The following is a 24,149-nucleotide window of genomic DNA, read 5'->3' as shown; positions in this document are numbered from 1 at the left end:
GTCTCGGGCACTGGACTGCGGGGAGCAGGAAGCTTCCCACAGCAGTGGTGGCCGGGTCTTGCCCGGGCTGCCCAGTGGCTCCTCTGGGTGGATTCCAGAGACTGCCAGAAGGTCTACTTACTCTGGTGTAGCACCTCTTCCTCCGTGCCATTCCTTGAAAGGGCATGAGGAAGGTCACATTTGTTCTGAAAGCACGCTGTTATGCTGTAGCCACCACGTTCCTTCATGCCCGTTTCAAATGCAACAGAAAGAGCTCAGCTTGCAAAGGCCACAGTGAAGGATGGTCAGTGAGTCAGCGCAGGGAGAATGTCAAGATCTTGGAATGGGTGCCCTTTCCAATTGCGTGACTGAGTTTAACTCCACGAGACAGCATTTAAGGCCAAAAGCAAGTGGCTGAGAAGGCAGGGGTGGGAAGCCAAGAGATGAGAGCCGTGGCTTAGAAGAGGGATGGGCTGGCAGGCTAAGCACCTGTCACCGCGGACATTTCCATCCTACACTGGTGCCCGCTAGCGGTTAGGACACGGGTCCTTCTATCAGCAGTCCCCAGGTAAATGTGTTTGCCAGGTGTTTAAAACTGAACTGTAGAAATGAGCTACAGCGAGATGACAAAGTCTCCACTGCAAAATAACGTTTTCCATTTCCATCCGTAACAGTCACAGAATGTTAATAAAGGTTAGCATTAGTAATCGAACTGTTCCAAACCTGACGATCATGCCTTCAAAATGTAGCAGGAATGTGAACAGCGAGTAAGCCTCCCACATGGTATTAGTGGAATTGTTGAGACCCCAATCAAGGAAAAAAGATCAAGGTAACTACCATGTTTCCCCGAAAATAAGACCTAGCCGGACCATCAGCTCTAATGCGTCTTTTGGAGCAAAAATTAATGTAAGACCCGGTCTTATATTAGACCCGGTCTTATAATAAAATAAGACCGGGTCTTATATTAATTTTTGCTCCAAAAGATGCATTAGAGCTGATGGTCTGGCTAGGTCTTATTTTCGGGAAACACGGTATAGTGAAAAAAGTAATGGAAGGGTGTGTAGCCTGTGCTTTTCATGTCCATGGCTGAACAATCTGAAGGTTTGGCTTCCTTGCGTATGTTTGAAAAGGCATCTGGGTGACTGCTGTAATAATGTAACAGCCCATTTGGGTTTGAACATGTATACTGGGTCACTCGGGGACATACACACATGAAGTGCTTGGTACAAAAGACCAACCAGTGCTGAGAGCCGCAGATCTTTCTGCAAATGACTTCACTGATTCAATGAAAATTGTCTTAAGAAATGTCATAAGCAACCTGAAAGCCAGAGTGAGCCACAGGAATTACAGAGTTAAAAACTGCAGTCACACCCTTCTTGTTCATTTACTCTTCTCATTTTGACCAACCTGGGCTCTTCCCTTAGCAGAAGCAGGGGGACGTGTGCTCACTCCTAAGTGTTCCAACCTGTCACTTTGCAAGAATGAGGTCCAGAGTGACTCCGAGTCACCCAAGATCAGAGTTCGTAATTTGCCACCCCAGGTAAGGACCGGGCCGACTCCAGGTCCAGTGCTTGCTCCTCGAGTGACCTGAGCTGACTGAGAGAGACCCCCAAAAGGACTCTCTGTAGGATCCTGCCCCAGGGATCCTGCTCAGAGGGTATATCTGGCTGATAAAAAGCTCCCCTCAACTCTCTTACTCCTCTCTGCAATTAAGCTTTCCCTTCAACATACAACTCACCCTTTCCCAAGAGACTACAGGAGTCTCTCCCTGGTCTGGTCACAGTTCAGTTAGAATGTTAGCGATATCTGAGGTTCCTAAAAGAACCTGCAAAAAGAAGTCCTCTCTACAGCCTTTCTAGACGTCCATCACTCAGGGAAAACTGTCTCACTGCAATGACACGCCACCTTCCCTCAGTCCCCGTGCTTCCCAAAAGGCACCTCTGACAGGTGATGCAGGTTCAGTCTATCTTTTTATAACTACATCCTGAAACATCACCTACAGTTGTGTTTGAGAAATGAGTTGCCACCAAGATCAAACTGCGGTGACAGCCACACATGTACCGATGTGAAAGAAGCATCTCGAAATGCGCCTCAGGAGTAGAGCAGAAACCGCCAGCCAGGCACCCCCTTAGTCACACTCACAAAGACATCAACTGCACCTTCGTTTTCCAGGTCCTTGGTTTAGGACCTTGTTCACAGGAAGCTGCCTGCTCTGGGGCGGGAGAAAGGCGAGATGTGGATACACAAAGAAGCTCTTTCATATCCCGCAGGGTCTGACACACAACTTTAATTTACACACTCCAGAGGCCACTGCTGTGGCCCTGGGCTGTGCTTTAAAAACAAGGAACTACGAAACAGGCTGGAGGATGAAGGAGGTCCTTCGTGCTTCTTGCTTTTCAGTGACAACGTATGAACTATCTCACGTCTCCTAGAAAAATCAGCATTCCGGTCCTGAGAGCCTTCCCAGGACACTGCACGGCTGAGGCGCAGCGGGCAGTCAGTTGGCATACTGGGCGTAGAAGGCCACTTTGACTCTCTCGATCTGATGGCACAACTTGATGGCAGGCCCCAGCTTCAGCTCCATGCACTCCTGCACCGTCGGGAGCGTCAGCAGCAGCAGCGCCTGGCCGTCGATGTCCTGCCGGAAAACAGAGCCAGGTTAGCGCCTAGACAGGGCATCAAGGCCGCATAGCCGTCACAGCAGCCTTCGTCCTTGGGAACAAGCCGTGAGGGGCGGCTGTCACTTCCTCCCACTGCAGAGCGCAGGCAGAGCAACTTGGTTTGACGGCTGTCTCATGTTTTGGTTAATCAATTCCCTTCGCTAAGAAAATTCTGCCCACTCATAAATTCACATGCCTCGGCTGGTGGGGATGGAGAGCTGGAAGAAGCGGGCTGCTGTAGGAATTCTCTCAAAACATCACTGCCCCTGGCTGGGGGAGCATCCCAGACCCCCGGGTCCAGTCCTTCCCGTGTTCTGCTGTGACTTAATCGAAGCCCCCAGAAAAGGGTTCTCCACTAAAAGAAAGAGTGCTCTCTCTTTCCTGTCAAGGTCTGACATCCACCATCAGAGCGCTGAGGAGATGCTGGAGAGATACACCAACTACACAGCAGTTTTCCAGAGGATAACGCAGGTGCTGAGACACGCGTGCACACGCACGCCCCATGACATTCACACACCTACATCACCCACAATGGACTGCGACCTGTACAGGTCTACTTCCCCGTTTCATCTTCTTCGGTCCTTCTGCGTCTGTCACTGCAGCGGCCCCACAGGAAAATGACTGTTAAATTGCATGCACTGCGGGAAGGAGGGCACAAAGGCTCACCCCAAAACTTTCAGACCATCCCACTAGATAGCTTTCCCTCTTCACCGGCTTGCTTCCTGTAATAGTCGGGTTTATTAATGGAGATACTGTCTAACGGGGTAACTGAGTGTCACCGCAGCCCCTCTTCCTATCTACCAGGACACGCTTCACATTCCAGAGGGAATAACAGAGGCTCCAAGAGTCTGCAGGCCCAGGATAACGACAAAGATCAGTGGTGAACGAGAGCACAAAGGAAGCCCACGCACCAGAATTTCTGCCACTTGGGGCCGTAGCTGCCACAAGCCACAAAGACTTACTACTCATGCAACCACACGCAAGCATGCATCTCAGACATCACGCACCAGTCAAGTTTGCATTCGTGCTTTATTTTCTTAAACTAATGGTTTATTTAGCTGTCTTAAAAATATCTACAGCCGAGAACCAAACTGGGTGTAAAAGTTAGCATTGAGAAACCTGATGCTGAGAATAAACATAATTCATCAGATGATCAGTTCAAAAGCACATCTTGCTGTGCTCAGTCCCTAATAAGGACGGCAGCAATGCACATGATGCATTAACTGAACTGTAACAATGCAAGTGCAATTTACTATTTTAAACTACAGACGAGCACTAGCTGTGATGCATGCAACTAACTATAAACCATGTCTCACCGAGACTCAAATTTGACCTTCTCAAACCACAAAGTACACACATCAGTCTTGAATACATACTGAAAGTAGGAGATAAATTAGTAAAACTGTCAAGGTGTTCTTGATGCTGTATTTACATCATTTTTTTCTATAGTGTGTTTCCATGTAATTTTACTTGCTTTTCAGATGCTACCTATTAGGCTGGTTGTAATAAAGGGAATTGGAAGTACTGAGAAAAAGTGCTTTGTTCCAATTCATGAAGCAAACAACGGGACCCCCTGGCCTGCTGGCCGACTCCACTTTCAGGGCCAAAGCCACATATACTGCAGCAAGAGTGGACAGAAAGGCCACAGGCCCAGGAATACAAAGTCTTCTAAGCATCACAAACTTCACAGAAATACATTGTAAGTAAGAAGAGGGCTGATGTTAGTAAACTATGTGCTCAATGAAATCAACAGTACAAGACAGAATAGAACTGAAACTTATTTTTGGAGATGGAAACTTTTTGTTAAAGATGGAAATTAATGCCAGAAAAGCTAGCTAGTTAGAGACAGAAGTGGAACTAGAATCGTGGGTTTCTGATATTGAACTTTAGGGGGAAAAATTATAGTTCAGCTTTTAATACCTACTTAGTCATAATGGCCATCCTAGGACATAATCAATTACAACTGAAAATCAGCCCTAACATATATCTATCTATATATATATCTCCCTACAGACAATTTTAGTGAAGGGGAGTGCCATATGCATGCACCACATTCAAATGGAAGACGTCATTTATTTACTCAACAAGTATTTATTGAGCACCTACTAACTGCCAGGCACTCTCAGGGTCTCTGGGAATATCATACTGAACAAAACGAAGATTCCACCCCAGGAGACTCAACACATCTCAAGGGAGGCAGCCAAATAACCACAGCACTACGATATAGGGATCTCCATTAATCTAATGTATGAACTAATTAAGCTATAGGCTCAAACAGAACGGGCAACTGAACCAATCTCACAGGAGTCAAGGAAGGCTTCAGAGGTTAGGTGATGCCTAAACTGAGACCTAAGGGACCAGTGGGAATTACTACTTTAATAATTCCCTTATCAGGAATCAGGGAAAAGCAAATGAGGCCTATGATACAATATAATTTCATACCCACAAAAATTAATGTAATGACAGTAATACTGAGTATTGACACAGAAGTATACCATAAAGGGAACCCCTACACTACCAGTGGAAAGGCACACTGATGTACTACTCTGGAAAACATTTTCGCATCATTTTGTAAAAGTATATAAGAGACAATCTAATGAGAGCACAGTAAACTCAAAATACAGAATAGTTTTTATGGCTGGTGGAAAACAAGGGAGTGTGCCTAACGCTTGTAAGAGGTCTCAGTTTTGAGGCCACAGTTGGGGGGTGGGAGATAGTCCATACCCCATGGCCTGAATTTCGAGTGTGGGAAACCTGAAACGGATGGAGTTGAGCCCATGTCTTTGAACTTCTCTTCCTAGGAGCTGGTTTGACGTGCCTCATGGGTCTCACGGTGCCCACAAAGAAGTCCTTGCACATCTGGGATGAACGGAACTGAGAAGAAACACAAGCTGAGCTGCATGTGTCGAGAAAGTCCTGTTTGCAGGAAATGAAGATTACAGGGTGGGGGGGATTAAGGCTCAGCTATCTGCTTCATCATGGAGGTCCTTCACCCCACCTTTTATCTGGGAAGAACTGACAGCAGCTGGGTCTGATATCGGAAGTGGAGTGCGTGGTCAGCATGTAGCTTGTCTGCACTCAGCCACCTCAGGGCCTCCGGCTGTCGTTCCCGGTTCTCACCTCATTTTCCACCTTCCCTGATGATGTAAGACAGAATTCCAGTGTTCTTATTTTGAGAAAAATATGCTACCAAGGATAAAATCAGGCCTCTGATGTCCAAACACCGAAGTGTCACGCTGCCTGTCGAAATGTGCTAGATGTAGCAACGTGACCATCAGACTGTCACAGGTGTGCGAGAACCGTGATGGTAGCTCTGTGATGTCGAACATGGCTGACCGACAGGTCTGTCCCAACTCTCATCCACGCTGCAGACCACATGGAAGCAACATCCACTGCACAGTCCCACAATGCAGTGGGAGGGAGACAGGCGAATGGAAGCAACATCGGGCAACACAGTAACACACGTGATACTGCAAGGAGTGCGGGACGACAGGAACCTCACTTTGCAATACCTCTCTTATGTAGCTCCTGTTCTGGCTTGAAAGAAGTTTTTCTGTCTTGTTTTTTTTTCCTTTCTTTGATTATGTAGTAACAGACCTCACAGTTAATTTTTGTAAACATGTTATAATATCAGAATTGCTAGCCAATCACTTGTTATGCTTAATACAGGATTACCATAAATGGACTAATTTTTAGGAAATGAAATATAATAAAATATACAGCATGAGAGTTATGCTTAGCACTTGGCAAAGTTAAATTGATTTTGATGTAGAGGTCAGTACAGGACCTGGCAGCTCCTTAACGGGAAGATTCAGGTCTACAGGAGTAAGAAGAGGAGGGAATAATCTAGATGTGAACTAAATCTAGGAACTATCCTGAAGTGTTCTGGTGTGTTTTTTTAATTAAATCACTAATTTAGGTACGTTGCTTATCATATGTCTCTGATTCATAAAGGTGAATGAATAGGTAAAATTTTACTTGAGAGTTTCGTGTTTGTGTGAAGTTTTACTGGAAAATGCCGGTGTTTGCAGCATGAAATTATAGAGTACAGATTTCTTGAGCAGTTGCCATAATGTTTTAGAATTAAAAGGCACGTGTTCCGGTAATGGGAAGCTTATGGTTTTTGTAAATGCTCCTGGTGGGTTATGAGAGTCTCTGAACTTACAACAAACATCCAGAGGCATGAACACAGACAGCTCCTCCCTTCGTGCGCTGTGGGTTCTCTCACATGCTGGTGAATAAAGACCCTGGAGTCCTTCTGGTTCATCTAAAAACTCACCCAGTACCTGCAGGGACCCACTGGAGGCCTCACCAGTCATGGCTGTGGCATTTGGGCTCAAAGATGACAGAACAAATTAGTAATTACAGGCCTGACTGAACAGGAAACAACTCGAGGGCTCACTCACTTAGATAGCATAGGAGGCGTCCGCCTTTTGATGCAACAGATGACATGGCCAAACGTGAAATTTAAAATTAAATAGGAATAAGGCTATTATCATTTAAAGTTTACCTATTTTTCTCTCTATGTGAGAAATTAACAGGTATATAGGACTAAGCTTTTAACTGACAGGAGAAGAGCAACTGAAGGACGAGCCCTGCTCAATGCTTCCACGCCCGGACCACTTCACTTCTTAGAAGTCATCACTTGGGAAGGCGTGAAACGTTCTGAGATGGTGCTATAAGCTGGGCTAAGAAGTACAATTAAAGAAGACTTAATATAAGTAGTGTTTCAGCCTTTTCCCCAAATCAGCTTTGTTTTCACTTTCTTGCTTATTACTAGAAACTTGTAGAAGGAACCAACACACAAGCCTGTTAGCCTTTCACAGTGCAAATGGTCATGAGCTTCCCCCAGACATCCAGGCAGGAGATACTCTGTCCTTTGTTCTATGACAGGACCAACTGAAAAACATTTCTCCATTAAAACTGGGCATTTGAGTCTAAAATAACAACATAAAACAGAAACAAACCTTTAGACTAACATAGGACGCCACCTTCCACATCTGCCTTTTGACTGTTGCAGGGCCCATTAACTGATGCCCCATCAGTATACGTTGAATGCACACATGAATGGATACACGGTACACTGTGTCATCAGCCTGTGTCCTATATTCGAATGCATCGCCATTTATTAACATTAACAAACACCAGCCTGGAAATATGCTATATTAGGCAGTGTCTTAAGGAAGATTTCAAAGTTCTGCTGTATTTCTGTTCTCAAGACAGAGATACCCCAAATCACGTCAAGTCCTCACATTTCTTACAATTCTCCTTCTATTCTGTTGGTGTGTTTCAGAGGAAGAGACACACTCATTACCCAGGTTCCTTATGTCAAATGGAGCAAACGTTTTCCTATGTGTCTGCTTCTCAGTGTTGCCCAGAGAGGAGGTGCAGCTGGTGTCAGACAGCAAGGAGGCGGCCTTGCCCTTCTCACCACCATTCCTTCACTGGGCGTGCACTTGCTGGGTACCTACAGAAGATTCCAGGGGTCGATTGGAGGAGACCTTTGCATGTTAAGAACTACTCTCCCCTGGGAGAAGCTGGGAACCATATTGATTTGCTTTTCACAACTCATTACTGCATTATGGTGAACTTGGGAGAAAATCTGGGAAATTCACTGGGAGCATGGGAAATCAGAGGCCTTCTTTTTTTCTTCCTGATTTATTGCTTGAATTACCCTTTTTCTAAATTACTGATTGTTGTAATCTAAAAAAAGACTGGAGAGACATATTTTTAATTTATACAGGAAACTTAAAAAAAATAACAAGGTCATTGAGAGACAGAAATTTACATTGTGAGACAATGCAAGAAATTTCAACAAATTAAGCAAACACAGTAGAGCACAAGTCATAGGCTTAAACTTGAACTTTTTATGCAAGGCCAGTGACAAGAGTGCAAGGTGGCATGTGTTTAGAGAGTAACATTTTGTGTGCATGTTAATTTAAGGGAAAATATAAATAAAAACCCTCTTTTCTTATCGCATGTCATGGCATGTCTTGCATTTTATTTAGCTTATTATAGTCATTTCATCTGCTCGATTAGAAATTCTTTGAAGGTATAGATTATATCAGTTGTTTTTGTATTCATCATTGAGCACAACACCTAACATACTATAGACTTTAAAATATTTTACGAGGAAAGAAAGGAAAAAAGGAAGAAAACAGTGATGAAAGCACAGAGGGCTTCCTCTTCTGGGAAGATCGAATCTTTTCCATTTCTTTTGGAAATGGAAAAAGAAATGGAAAAGCCGTACTTTTCCATTTCTCCCGCTAAGTGTAACTGAAAGGCCTGGACATTACACACAAAACAAACATATGAAGACTCTGAAAGACGGAAAGAAGGCAGACTGTCACCTGTGACTGTGGGACCCAGGTATGACACGGTGGTGAGTGGTCTGGGTTTTCTGTTTATTTTCTTGCCTCCTATATGCAAGACTTACTGCTAAAGAAGCTGGCAAGTCAGAAATGCCCATGGGCACGATGACAAGAGGTCCAGCAGAGGTGTGAGCGCTCTAGCCAAAGAACCCAGGAAGGGGTAGCCTAGGGAGACACAACCTTTCAGACAATGACTGTTCCTCTGCAGCACAAAGCAGCCCACCCGCCCCATGCCAGCAGAGGCTGAGAGAGGGGCCTTGACTGCCAGCCTGGCAGGGTGGCACCAGGTCCTCCACCCCACAGAAGGTCATTTCTGAGAAGGCCAAGTGGAGAGCCAGGACTTCCATCTCTGCTTAACAGTCACGAGCCCCCCCAGTAGGTATTGGTGGAGACCACATGTGGACTTTCACCCCCACCCACAGAAGTAACAAGGAACTGTCCCCTCCCCAGAACCATCCACAGGAAGCCACTAACACAGAGGGTTTCAGAGCCAGAGTCACATAATAAAAACAGCAAATATGCCACAGAAACACCGTACCTGTTCCTGAAATATTTTGGCCAAAGGGGCACAGTCTGTCAGTTTAATGAACCTCACCACATCGGTCACCGTCCACTCCAGGGGGTTGCTCTCCAGAACCAGTCTCTCCCCCTCCTCCTGCTTTATTTCCTGCAGAGGGAAGAGGGCAGGAAGTCATTTTATCACCACATGGTGGGCGGGATCCTCTCTAAAACCCTGTGGGCCTGAGCCAGGCTTCAGGACCGAGAGGGGCCTCTGCCCAGCGGGCTCTCAGGAGGCACCTGGACAAACCACAGACTAGGATCTCTAGGGACTTTCTTTAGCAACTCGTCTGGGTTAGGACTTTGCTCCAATGACTTGTGCACCTTTAGAAGTTAAAGAAAAAGGGCAGAGTGATTGCAGTTGTTGAAGTTCAAGAAATCTTGGGCCTATTTATTAATGATGCATCTCTGACTGAAGAGGAGAAATAAATGATGAGCCGATATGCAAATGTGTGCAAGAGAGCCAGCTAGTCCTAGTCATTCATTCATTCATTCATTCATTCATTCATTCATTGCCTTTGCTCATTTTATCATCAAAACCTTATCTAGCACTTTTATTTTTTAATTTTTCAATTATAGTTGACAGTATTATTTTATATTAGTTTCAGGTGTACAGTGTAGTGGTCAGACATTTATATAACTTGCGAAGTGATTCCCTAGATAAGTCTAGTATCTAACTGGAGCCATTTATTTTTGTTGACGATGGTGCCAATGACCTTTCAGTTGATCATGTGGCACCTGTAGGTTTGGAGAAGACCTGATATGCTGACCTACTGTGTTTCCCCCAAAATAAGACCTAATCAGACCATCAGTGCTAATGTGCCTTTTGGAGCAAAAATTAATATTAAGACCCAGTCTTATTTTACCATAATATAAGACCGGGTCTTACATTAATTTTTGCTCCAAAAGACTCATTAGAGCTGATGGTCGGCTAGGTCTTATTTTCAGGGAAACACGGTATTTTACAGCAGCACAGAGTATCCTATAAAGGGAAAGTCATGCATTTAAAGGGACTACAAGGACTTATCTTGTCTGTTCTGACAAGAATCTTTCGTGCTTTTCAAACCTTCCAGAAAGAGAGGTGCTGTTTACTTTTCTCAGAACTCCATTCTGATGTTCACTGACCCACTCAGTCCAGACGTGACACCACCAAGCTTTCTGCCCCGACTTAGGGACTAACTGCAGCAGCTGCTAGTATCTTTAGTGTTTTAAACAGGTGTCCCAGAATCTAGGCCGTGAACTAGAATGCATTTTTTCTCCATCACTCCTCCCAACAAGCCAGCTCCAGAGCCCACAAGCTTTACCTCTGCCGTGTCCTGGCCGGCTGCCAGGCCCTTGTCCCCGCCCTCAGCACACGAGCTGGCCTGCACTCTCCGGGCCCGTCTGGCCCTCTCCATGGGTGGCCGGCGCTCTGGCTCAGAGCTGTTCCGCAGGGTGACAGCCCTCCGGGGCCGGGCGGAGGGAACCTCTGCGGATGAGGTGTCGGTCTGGTCATCCCGGAGCTCGGAGCCGGTTTCCTCGCTCCCAGTGTCATCGTCCATGGCATCTGCATCCTCCTCTTCGCTTTCCTGCAAAGGACGGAAACGTACTGAGTTAGGTGCAAGGGCCCTCGTGAATGCAGCAGTCTGCCTGGAATCCTGCATCGTTTCCTGCCCAGGTGGCCCAGCGCAAACCACGCGGAGAGGCCTCTGAGAATGGATCCGCCAGTCCCACCAGGGTCTCTCTCTCCAACCAATCGCAGCCCTTCCACAGCTAGGGCAGCTGACAATGTGAACTCTGTTTCCAACAAATGAGGAGGAAGGTGCCCGGTATGCCATGCTTCTAACAACCAAACTTTCTCTGCAGCGTTCACGATGAAGCTGGCACATGGCCCTGCGTCCCAGAGGACTGCTGGGGGTGCTTGGGGTAGAACGTACCTCCCCCGAGCCTGCAGCAAAGTCCACAGCAGAAGACCTCCGTTTCTTCTGCACAAAAATGGATTTTCGCCGTTTCCTACGTCTGGCTGGTTTAAGGGGTCCGCTTTCAATGCTGCTTTCCCCAATTGGGGGCTTAATGATCTTCTTTCGTTTTCCGTAATAATAGGCTACAAGGAGAGAGAGAATTAAAGGCTGCTTTTAAAGGCTATACACATGTACACATGTGGACAGAAACAAGAGGAAGAGGGGTGAGATTCCTGCGATTCCTCCGTGAGTGTGCGTGCAGAATGCAATGGGCAGAGGTCGCATTATATAAAACAGAAAAAAATTCACACTCTGACTAGTGTTTCACGTATGTCCAGATTCCTGGTTCTGACACACAAGCTGACAACTCCCAACTGGCGGGGGCACTGGGCACTGAGCACTGTTCGCACTTGTGGGTCCTGGTGATACCCTAGCAGTGGCTGGCACGTGGGCTGGCGGAGCAAACTTCCAGGTCACTGTGACAGGGATGTCACACCCCTTGGATGAGATATAACTGGGGGTACATACAGAAAGAACAGAAGCCAGGGTCAGAGAGAGTTCTCAAAGCTCGCACTACCCATGGTGCAGGTGTCTGGCAGTGGCTGCTGCTCAGCGATGAGCCCAGAACGGAGGCAGGATAGGGTCAACAAGAGAAGGCAGAGGTCACCAACCTCTGACAGGGAGACGCAAGAGGCACATGCTAAGAGGTTTGGGGGGGGGGGACATCCTGCCAGGAAGAGGTCAGAGCAAAGGTGGTGTGAGCCATGGTAGCAACTCTGAGTCCATGTCATGGTGCAGAAGCAGAGACCGTCAGGAGTAAAGCAAGTGGGGAAACTACTCCACTTAAGAGAGCTCCAAGGAAAGTGACACGCTAGGGAGAAGCAGATTGTGACAAGGAGGTGACCCTGGGTCAAGAAGGGCAATGAAAGACTCGTTATAATTTCTCAGCGTTAAAAATCAAGAAAGTACTTCTGGTTTTGAGCCATTACCAATGATCCGTTTTATTGTGCTCCCCTTCCAGCCATACAGTTTTCAAAACCAACCAATGTACTGACATTCGTGACAGCAGCCACAGTCTCATTCCTGCTTTGCCAATACCTACCAAGGATAAGCTTCCTGGTTTTAATTGTCCCCACTCCTTCCTCATAGCAGGCCAGAAACACAGAAGTATCCCCATAACAAATTGTAACTTCCATAGCAATTCCTATGGAAAACTATTCAAAAGGTTATATTTAAAAACCAAGCAAACAAACAAAACACCAACGACATGACCCTGCAGTTAATACCCATGGGCCAATGTTCTTTCATTACTTGTACTCACTGTATTTGGTTTTGGTATGAATGGAGCAGTTTTCTGGGCAGTTTTCAGAAACGAGCACAGGACTGAACAAATTTGGACAGCATTCCAGCTTGGCACAAACCCGGCGGCAGAAATCCGCTACTTGGTCTGATGTTCGTACGATCTTGGCCACGGCCCTGTATGTTTTGCCTCTGTACCTGGAAGGAAGGAAAAGCGATGGAAAGACCTGTTTTGTATCGTGTATTCCAAAAATAGCCCCTTTATTTTCTAACAATAAAGCAGGCTGTATGGGTTTTCCACGTCATTTGTTTTTATTGTTCCTTATGCTCTCAGAGAAATATTCTTAAGAAACGCCCAGTACCATGCACAATATACGTGAGGGCAGTGGTAAGACAGAATCACTACAGTAAAGATTTCCATTTAGTATATTCTCACTGTGACATATGAGAATATGTAACACCAATTCCGGATGCTTCTGGAATCTAGATATTGTTATCCGTTGCTCATCACTTTTGAGAAAAAACTTTCTCCTGCTCAAGAAAAACAACATGCAGTGAAGTCACCAACACAAAACTAGAAACCAGACCCTCTGGCAAGCAGGCCGGCTTCTTGTTTTAAATCTAAGTCCTGCAGCCTTCATTCAAATACTGACGGCAATAATGGCGTAAATAATGCCCAGCTGAAAAGAGGAGCACCTGGACACAGGTTTGAATACACAGGTTTCAACACATTTTTGAGAACTATCATTGATACAAAATAATTATAAACGTTCTGCTGGCAACAGGTCATAAGTCTTTCTTTTTAGATCACATCTCACTAAACTTAGAATCCACTGAAATGAGAACACATCAAAATAGTGGGGTCTATTAAACTATGCCCTTGATGCCCAATCTTCAAGGTGAAATCCCGAACAATTTATTTTCCATAACATAACATGTGGGGGGAGCTCTGGCAGAGCACACTTGTGTTAGATTCTGGAAAGCTAACTGAAATCCAGAGGCGTCAAGTACCAAGGAAAGCCTGCTAATTAGGTGATGACATGGCATCTTGGCCAACCTGCTCACACACCTGCTCGTATATTCAGGTCCCCAACAGTCCACTACGAGGCTCCATAGGGACATCAGGCAATTCGTGCGAACAGGAGAATAATGTAAGGAGGTCACCACTTTTGCAATTTGCAAATAACACATTAAGTTCAAAACTTAGGTCTGGTTCACAAAAAAGAACGCAGTGATGGAAATAAATAGGATAATAAACTGACTGCTCCTGAGTTTATTTCAACTTGTTTTTTTTTCTGTCTTTCTGAACACTAGTTAACTATTTTCCCCCTAAAATCATTTTTGAAAGTATCAACAGCAAAATAATTAAGTTGGAAAAATTAGCCTTTATGTTCATTCTTTCATTTCCCAGTCCCTCTGTCCTCCTCGTTCTTCCAGAAGGGCCAGGCCTGACTCACAGCATAGTAAGAAGTAAAACGCAACTCTTTGTAGACAAGATCATGCTGTAGGTCCCGCAGCCTTGTACTACTGTTGATTTCTCTAGAACCTCTATCAACCCTACACATAGACGCCCCTGTCCCTGAGGAGGGGGCTGCCTGATTCACCTTTGAGTGGTTATGTTTACTGCTTCTGTTGTGTTTCATAATAAATACAGCCCACCTCTGTGGACACGGCAGATTGCTAACGGGGGAAACGTAGAATAAAAGTACAGTTTTACTGTACATTTTCCCTCGTGTTTTTTCTCTCACCACAATTTTGGTGTTCTGGGAGCTCTCTCTTCTAAAGACTTCAATATCAAGGTTCTTAAAGTTCCTTAAAAACAGTAAAATAACAAAGTAAAAAAGCAGGAGAAACACGAAAATCGGGTCAGAATTCAAACTGTGGAAGTAGGGCCCAAGACACGTATTTCTGTCCCCAGACTTCCAAATTCCCAAGCAGACACTTCCAGCAACACATGCTAGGGATGTAAGGGAAAAGGGAACAAACGCTATGGGCAATGGAAAAAGGATGGTTGGTTCAGTCCCTTCTAGTACGGTATGGGATGATTCAAAGGAAGCAGTGTTTTCAAAGTGAAACCTTTCACAATTAGGAAATGCCAGTCTACATTTGTGAAAATGGAATGACAACATGGTTTAAAAGTAATGGACTCCTCTCCTCTTCCCTGCCCTACTGGAACCATTATGTCTACAAGCCATGATGGTGGTCCTGAGGGCGGGGTGACTGGGAAGGAAGGTGGGATCCGCAGTGTCCTGACAGGGTGCCAGCAGGTGTCAGGGAACTTTGAGCTTGCAAAAGCTGCAAAAGCTGCCCGGCCTTCTCCCTTCCATGGGGACAGCCCCCAAGTAATGGCTAAGTGTGGTGGGGACAGAAAGGCCTGGCCACCTGGGCCCAACTCGGGACAAGCATGGAGGGCCATTCTAACACCAGAGTTGCCCGGGCTCCGGCCAATCCGTCTCCAGGCCCAATCCACTGCCTTTCTCGTCTGTTCTAAGGGCCCTCAATTCCACCCCATCTGGAAGGATTAGACCTGAAGACGGGGAGGAGGGGCAGCGTGGCGGCCCCCTGCGCAGGGTCAGGAGGATATCCACGTGTGGGGGCAGCTGAACATGGGTGGGGAGCAAAGGCCTGGCACTGGGAACTGGCACCCGCGTGAGGTGAGGAGGACACAGGGACAGGAGACTGGTGCCAACCCAGGGCCTGAGCAAAAAAACAAACACACTGAAGACAGTGTGAGCCAGGTTTCCCATTTGAATTTGGGGACATGGGGCATCATGCCAACAGCTTCTTCTCACATTGATCAGGAGAAAGAATCGTCCCTTGATTCTGTATTTGCAATATTTCTGTAATTTTGAGATTATTACAAAATAGACATTTAAAAAAGAAATACTACAAATAAATTTTGTTATATTATGTAATGACAAACTACAGTAAGCTTAATATATATTTTTCACCAAATGCATGTTTCGAGCGCTGCTGGTTTAGCACAGGCACATTTCCATTTATTACAGCACACAAGGAGAAAAGGCTGTTTGCAACATCTAATGCCAGCCTTAATTAATAATCTGGCTTGTTTTGGAGTTGGACAACAAATTGGACAATTGTTCAAATAAACCTCGTTTTTTTTGTTTTTTTTTTTACAAAGATATACGAAATATATAAATATTGGCTTACCAAGAAGACAGGCAAAAGGCAGCTCTAAGACAGCGGAAATGTAATGGCTGTGTGCGATGTCAGGGTGGTAGTGGATGGGGGGAGCGGGGTTATCAGTGTGTCAGGGATATAAATGATAAAGGTCTAACTGTTACATTGTTTGTGCATCTGAAACTAATTAAAAACAAAAAAAGCACAAATACCAAAAAAATAAAAAATTAAAAAGATAAATAAAAAGGCAGCTCTAAGATTCTGCCCACTGGCTGGGGCTTAATGAGATAAACTGTGTCTATGTGATACTGTCATTCCTGTTTTCTCAAGGACTGGATACCGAGTGATCACTGCACAGTCTCCCAAGACAGAATGGACAGGTGTCAGCAGCCCCACCTGACAGACATGGAGATGTGGGAGGGCAACTGGCACCTACAGTAAAACTCAGGGCACCCAGGTGACACCGTGAAGCCATAGTGCTCGTCACCTCACTTTTTATTTTACCACAGGTGAAAATGAAACTCTCTTTTGTAGCTTTCCCCACCACCAAAAGCTTAAAAACCGTATTCCAATGACATAATGTTGTAAGGCAGGATATGTGAGGAGAACAGCTCAAAAGCATGGGACAATGTCTTTCACTTTATCCTCTCGTTGTGAATCTGGAGGGAAAAACACTCCGCCACACTATTTATTAAATGGCCCAGCAAGGCTACTATAAACACGAAGATAAGGTTTTTAGAACAAGTATTACAAGTTTTGTGGGGAAGATATTGAAAGAGACAAACAAGGCAGTCCACAGCAGAAAACTCCCTGGCATTATAAATAATCTAGGAAGGAAGGAAGGAAGGGAGGGAGGGAGGGAGGGAGGGAGGGAGGGAGGAAGGAAGGAAGGAAGGAAGGAAGGAAGGAAGGAAGGAAGGAAGGAAGGAAGGAAGGAAAGGAGGAAGGAAAGAAGGAAGGAAAGGAGGAGGGAGGGAGGGAAGAAGGAAGGAAAGAAGGAAGTGAGGAAAAAATTAGTAGAAGGCCACTGGATTGGAGCATGAGGAGGGGCTGAGATGACAGTAGTCTCAGAGGCACACCTGGAAACCTTTGAGGAACACGGAGGACCCAGCAGGGATCCTCCCCTGGCTGTTAATGTGGGGACACATTCAGAAGATTACTTTAAGATGTAGACCTTTGAGATTCAGGAGGTGCAGAAAGAAGCTTCCTCAGAGCTTCCATTATCTGGCTAAAATCAGAACCTTCTGAGAATGAGGGCTGCCATAAACTACCTGCTTGAGGCAGCTTCTAATCCCAAGAGAGAGACCAAGAGTAAACCTATCACAAATCCCCTCTCGGAGGAATTTCATGGCCAAGACAGACAGAACGCTAGTACCCGCATACACTTCCTTATCTCCCATTTGCTCTCCTAGAAATCCATTTGTCTTTCCTAAAGAAACCTCTGTTCTTCCACTAGGGGCCTTTTCTCCACACTCCTTTCCCTACTAAATTAGATATAACTTAGGTCTAAGCTCCAAACCCTAACTGCCTTCGGTGTTACCATCACGGGCACTCCTGTGTGTATACACGTGGTACCTGTAAGTAAACTGTCTTTTCTCCTGCTAATCTGTTTTCTGCTAGTTTAATCTGCAGACTCCCAAGTACTGAACATAAGAGGGCAGAGAAAAGGCTTTTTTCGTCCTATCATCAATAAGAAGTGTGAGTGGCCTTCTAATATCTTATGACCCATCAAAGTAGGGACTAATTTCCATGTGAGTGCATACGACAGGGTGGAAAACACAGATGAAGATGGAGAAACAAGAGTGCTGGAAAAAAAGGTCTCTTGTCTCTCAGTAGGTAAAAGTAGAGAAAAATCAAAATGGATTTTGAGTCCCAAAGAAATACAGAATGAAAAAAACCAACACTGGCGTCAGGATCCATTCCCAACTATCAGCATGGCCTAAGTTCTATCATTTGTCTTCAAAATGACCCGCATCAGGACATTGTCAGAGAGCCTCGGTAGGTAGTGAGAGGGGAGAGAGAATGGACAGCAAGAAGGTTCCAGTCCATTAAGCTGAATTTCCACCCTCATACATTAAAATAAGAATTAAAAGGGAAACCAAGTGGTAAAGCTGATGACTGACTACAGAAATGAGGACTCTGCGTGCTGTGAGAAAATCAACTCTGCTCCTTAGTGACAACAAGGTATGGATGGGCCCGACTTCCTTCAAAAACTGGACTGCTCCCATCGTCACAGCTAAGGTCCGTATGTTGGTTTGCTGGTTTTCAGTCCTATGACACTCAACTCCTCAGACATCTTTCTCTTCTTTCTTCATTGCTGCATTTCAAGCAACGGGAAATGTGTGTAATAGAGGGGTGTGTGTTTACTATAGGAAAGAACTTGTCTAACTCAGAACCTCCTGAACCGGCCTGGGTTTGAGCCGGAAACACCACACCCACAATCCACTGGGCTGAACCGCACACACAGAAACGCAGCCCTTTCTTCCTTCATAAGCTGGTTCACCTACCTGCTGCTTCAGGTAATGTTTACAGTGTACATTTTTCAGAAGGAAAAAAAGATCACATATATCTGAGCAAGTTAAAAAAAAATCAACAAATGAACAACAAAATCTTTTTCGGTCTAAAGTCTCTCAGTTTGGGAATCCTTTTTCACATAAATCTCCTTATGGCCAAATATTACATCTTACTGTTCATAAAATATGGGCAAAAATAAAAGGCCCCAAAAAGTGAATTAAATAAAAACACATTCAAAATTATTCACTGCTTATGAAAAGTAAGAAACCCAAATATCTACTCCATAGAGCTAGGCATAACTCACCTAAAAGCAAAGATTTGCCTTTATTTCCTCATTCCTGCCTACCTGATAATGAAGTCTAAGTCACTCGAAATTACATCAGGATATTTCCTCTTCAAATATTCTGAATAACTGTAACAAATGACTGGGAAAAATCTATTAAGCCTCCACCTGGCTCTTATAAAGATTATCACAAAAGCCATTCACAGAAAAGTCTTTTTATTTCCTCTCAAGAAGACTCTGTAACATGTTGGAAAACATATTTAAATGTCTCTAGATGCACAGAGCTGAATTTTTTTTTTTATTATTATCCCTAAGATATAGCCTAAATTCCTCCTCCGGAAATTTATAATAATGTAGGTCAATTTTGTGCACTTAAATTCATCAGTAAGAAAGAATTTTCTCTTCCAGAACAGCTGAAATGAACTAGATTAGAACCTATTTTTCCTTTGGCACTATAGCCGCTAAGTTTTGCCTTTTCATACATAATATGTTACCACAAGGTGTTTTAGTAGAAAAGGTATGGTTGCTGGATAAATAGGAAATAAAAATCATAGAGGGACAACTGCAGGTGACAGTGTTAGTTTTTCTTCTATTTATAGGTCAAACCCTTCCAATGGCACCTCCAGCCTCTCAAGTAAATAATTCTTTCCTCTTTAGGGGAAGGAAAAAGCATCAGAACCCCCAGATGCTCAGTGACAGCGTTCACAAAGCACCGTGGAGGAACACACACCCTTTCTTCCTGAAAACACTCTTTGGAACATTAAAATTCCACGACCACAACCAAGACCACAACCCACACGACTGAATGCCTTCAATGCAGGCTTCTCCTCGCTAATTTAGTCATGATAGAAACCATGTCAGCCTTTCAGCCAAATGGGCAGAAGCCGGCTCTCTTCCCTCCCATTTGCACCAAAGAAATAGCAACGTTGTCAAGATCTAAACCGTTGTCGTTTTTCATCAGAAGGAAAGAGGTGACTTAATCCGCGCTATGAGGACAAGCAGGCTCCTGCTGATTGTAAATCTGTCATCATTAGCAGCTGCCCTGAGACACCCTGTGATCCTGCACACCTGAAACCCAGTTCAGACACATATTTTCTCCGAAGCTGCTGTGTAAGATTTTGCTGAGGACCTCACTGTCATATTTGATACAGCAAGTACGATGTTGCCTTTACAACACAGCAGGGCTGGATCTCACCGAGTCTGTTCTGACTCTATCAGGCTGGACTTAATAAAGGCTCGGAACGACCTGGTAGCATAAAAATGAGTGCAAACATTGCAAAATGAATGCTCCCTGTCATTTTGGTATCTGGAGCAAGTTTCTGGCTTACTTAGGAGCAGGGGAGATTTTAGTGGAATTTCACTTTTTTGTACTTTTACTATTTCCATGTCCGTTAGGTGTATTTTGGATGTACTATTATAGAAAAAATTTAAAATGAGAATTCAGAAGTATTTCTCTGTATAAACACTTGCTCAGGCTTTCTGCCACCACGATGATGATAGCTCCTCTTTAGGTGAAGTAGCAAAATATGGAATATTAGGTTGGAAAAACAAACTTTTTAGTTATTTCTGGGCTATAGGTGAAGCTCATTTAAATATTTCTTGGGGAAGAAGGGAGGGATGGGATACGGTGTCACCTTTCACTGACACGCCACCACATACATATATTCTCCTTATTTATGTATATTCCCTTTACTTTTGAGATTTGGTAGAGTATCAATAGACCACAAATGACTTTTACTGAATCTAAAATTAGAGATGTTCAAAAAGACACTAAGACGTGCTTAGTGGATAACTGACAATGAATGTCGAATCACAGTGCAATATCTCAACATCTCTACTCGATACCAGTAAGTTAACTACAGAGTAAAATATTACCGCTCACACAAATTATTTAATAGTCCTCCATTTTCACTATGAACCGGATGGGTGCTTTGTAGGAAGGCCGTAGGTACACTCTGGCCGGTCAAAGTGGTTCACTCTTTCAAACAGCATCATTTGCGAAATGTTAGCATCTAAATGATATGTTCGGACACTTGTACAAGGAGCTGACCAGCAAGATCTAGTCTCTCTGAAAAGCATAGCTGGATATTAAAAACCCTCTCAAAACAATGCAAAGTTATCTTGAGAAACGGGTCTTTGTCTATGTTTCCTACACAACCAAATTCAAGGTTAACGACCTGATTGGTGCTCTCAGTGTCAGAGTTCAAGAAACACAGCAACACAAAACTGGCACCTTTCCAATTAGCCTATTTCCAAATAAAAAAAGAAATGACCAACTACATGTCAACCCACAGCCCCTTCACCGAAACGAAACAGAGGTATTGGTTCTTTTTATTTTTTTTAAATTGTCAGCTCTCAGAGTAAAGAATGTGTATGTCTGTCATAAACCCTTTACGGTATCAAATAGTAAGGGCTGTTAACGAATAACATGTAACAATGACAAGGGCTAGCTTCTCGTTTATAAATTTTCACCTTTTGATCAAATTATCTGTTGGCCCTACAACACAGTATGATTTTATTCTGAATGTTGAACACAATAAAATATTAATTAAGCAACTCCTTGCTTCACTTCAGGAATCCTAAGGCTTAAGGCAACTCTGCAGCAAAAATGTCAGTAACTGTATACGGTACACAGACCTGCAGAGTGAAGGCCTTCCTTGAGCCTCCATTTCTCTGGGCTAGGTCAAAAAGAGGAACGACAAATTTCAAAGGAGCAGGCCCAGGACAACAAGAAGCCTTGTTTGCCAGAACTGAACACACTTACTTTGCCTTCAGCGTCTCCTCCTGGAAATTCCAGTGTGGGTCTTCCACGAGTTGCAATTCCCTCAATACCCTCCCAGGCTTGTAAGCTGCATTGATTATCATGCTAAGAACCTGTTGGGAAAAAAGAACCACAATGAACTTCAATTGCACCCGTTCCTGCTGACACACGGATGCTCTGAGACCCACCCCGCTGACACCAGAAGCATTTGCTGTGTGCCTCCACTAGGTGAAGGGCTGTGAAGAAGCCGGATAGAACGTTCTGCAGGCTCACCATCAACGGGACACAAAGGGGGATGAGGTCCAATCCCTCTGCCTAGGAGAACATGAACTGTTGGCGACAGGGGATGGCAGACTCAACTAACATTTCTGGTTGCAGAAAAACTGAAGCATTTCTTCCCAAGTGTGTGTGTTACAAGCTGCTGAGTCAGCTCCGACTCTTGGAGACCCTGTGAATGAATGACGTGCACCTTGTCCTGTCCTCACAGCCCGGCTCAGCTCCTGCAGACCCCTGCCTACGGCTTCCTATGAGCCACTGGTTATTCTTCAACAGGATTTCTCTCCAGTAGGATCAACTACCGAGAATGACATTTTGAGAATAAAATAATCTCAAAAATAAATGTCAAGGGGCATCAATAAGACGCAAACAACAAGTTTGTGCCAACACTTGTGGATAGACTTCAGATACCTGTAGGGAGGGTAACAAATTATGTGAAACTCACCTGATGCTGACCCAACTTATGGACATTTCATTTTAGGACAATTCTCTCAGACATGGCAGTGTTTCCAAAAAAGTCTGGAGCACCTAACATCCGGTATCTTATTTCCCCAAACTCCCCCCTCTCTCCCAACTCCCAAGTTCAAGAAAATAAGCATGTTGTCATTGCCTACTGCGACACTCCCAGAGGGACCAGGCACTTCCCTTCTAAAGCCCCCGCTGCATGCCCAAGCTCGGAGGGGATGACATGTCCCCCTTAACCTCGATGCACTTCTCGAATGAAAAGAACAAGAAATTTAGATTCCTAGGGCTGCTCACTTTGGCGTAAGCAAATCTTCATCCACAATGAACACTGAACAGGTCTGGCATGGCCATCTACATAGATGACTTAAGACTGTGACGACGCACCCCGAGACCTAGGGGGTTTAGTTCCACAAAATGCTTGTGTATGGAGGCTCCACCATGGGCCAGACCTCAGGGGCACACGGACAGGAACAGGACAGTGAGTGACAGCCACTCCTACATCTCTGCCAGCCCCAAAGTGGAACAAGCCAGGCACTGAGCTCACATCGCATGTTTCAAGTCAAAACACCATTGAGAGAGTGATAAAAACACCCTATCGAGAGGGGACACGTGGCATCACTGCTGAGGAACCCCCTAGTTTTTGGAGACCAGTGCAGCATCAATGGGAAGGGAGGAGATGCAAAAACGTTGGAAGAATTTTCATGTTCCAGTCTTCATGTATCTGATGCGTTTCAGAACGTATCTGGCGTGTTTGTATCCTGATTTAATTCTGAAAAAGCAATAAAGCTTCCTCATATTATAACTGAGGGTTTGACCTTAAGACAGTTTGTACTATGCAGTCAGCATGGCAACTGTCTTCTCTTTGCTTGAGTAGCTTTGCACTATGTTCCCAGGGCTTCGTGACTGCCCGTCAAGAGAACGTGGTTCTGCGAAGCCGCTAAAAGGCCAGGACAAGGCAGAACAAGCACTTTGGTGTGTTACGTTTTCTGTATTAGAATAATCATCTGATTTTATTGTTTATTGTCACTCCAATTTACAGAAACCGAGTTTAAAAATAAATCCAATTAAAACTGGCTAAGATAACGTGCACAGCATTTATCAACAGGCAATAAAATTTCAACTGATTCTTTTCATTGTATTTTTCGCTGAGAAAACCCTAGAGCAACATGTTATTTGCTGCATATCGAAATGCATTTTGTGACTGCGAAAAGAAAATGCCTTCCAGAGTTCAATTCCATCTGGGAATAAGCAATTAAATCGTAAAAAGCATCCGATATTGAATAATTTTCCCAGGCCTTTTCCCTGATGCTGCATCCCTCGTCTCCAGATTCAACAAGCTCTCTATAAAAGTTTGGAATTGTGAGCTGAGTTTCGTGTACATGACATCTGTGTATTATACTTAGCTCCATGACATTACCTAAGGTGACAGCTGTTATTACTATCCAGAGTTACACTGAATTACTATTCCTTGCAAAACATTATGCTCTTGATCAGAAAGGGGAGGGTGGACCCTACCCCCAGTTAACTAAGGGGAAGTTAGCTGTGAACTCAATGGACACTATTCCCAAGGAAACAGTGTGTGGGTGGTTAGAACAACTCCTGGAGGAAATTCATGCTGGACCAAAGCCTTCCTCGATTTCTTGGAGTTCATGAAATGTTCATTGACAACATACTTCTACACAGAAGCCCCAAGTGTATTATAGCAGAAAGGCTGTAGTAACTGTTGTAGTTGGACAGAACCCCCTCTGTCCCTAAGCAGCTGAGTCCTCGGGCAAGGTGCTTGATTGAATTTCCTGTATAATGGGGACACTGCAATTTATCTGGTTCATAATGAAGGGGGGCGCTGAAATGACTGCACAAACAAATCTTATTAAAAGAACCCTTATTTCCAAGAATTCCCCC

General features: G+C 44.6%; 1 protein-coding gene across 3 annotated transcripts in view; it reads right to left on the bottom strand.

Moving 5' to 3' along the window:
* Positions 1 to 2,238: 2,238 nt before the first annotated feature.
* The window catches only part of SFMBT2 (Scm like with four mbt domains 2), a 196,867-nt gene continuing 174,956 nt past the window's right edge, over positions 2,239 to 24,149 (bottom strand). For 2 of the 3 annotated variants that reach the window (XM_081030161.1, XM_081030162.1), the window contains 6 exons: positions 21,510 to 21,619; positions 12,830 to 13,005; positions 11,485 to 11,651; positions 10,873 to 11,136; positions 9,549 to 9,677; positions 2,243 to 2,617 (listed from right to left, as the gene is read on the bottom strand). In XM_081030161.1, coding sequence (XP_080886287.1) covers positions 2,477 to 2,617; positions 9,549 to 9,677; positions 10,873 to 11,136; positions 11,485 to 11,651; positions 12,830 to 13,005; positions 21,510 to 21,619 — 987 coding nt within the window. In that variant the 3' untranslated portion in view covers positions 2,243 to 2,476. Of the gene's footprint in view, positions 2,618 to 9,548; positions 9,678 to 10,872; positions 11,137 to 11,484; positions 11,652 to 12,829; positions 13,006 to 21,509; positions 21,620 to 24,149 lie in introns of all 3 variants that reach the window. The other variant, XM_081030160.1, reaches the window with a different exon arrangement.

Source organism: Rhinolophus hipposideros (genome assembly GCF_964194185.1).
Source record: "Rhinolophus hipposideros genome assembly, chromosome: 1".
Classification (NCBI taxonomy): Eukaryota; Metazoa; Chordata; class Mammalia; order Chiroptera; family Rhinolophidae; genus Rhinolophus; species Rhinolophus hipposideros.
Note: the sequence above shows the minus strand (reverse complement) of the source record. Positions and strands in the feature narration are given on the sequence as shown.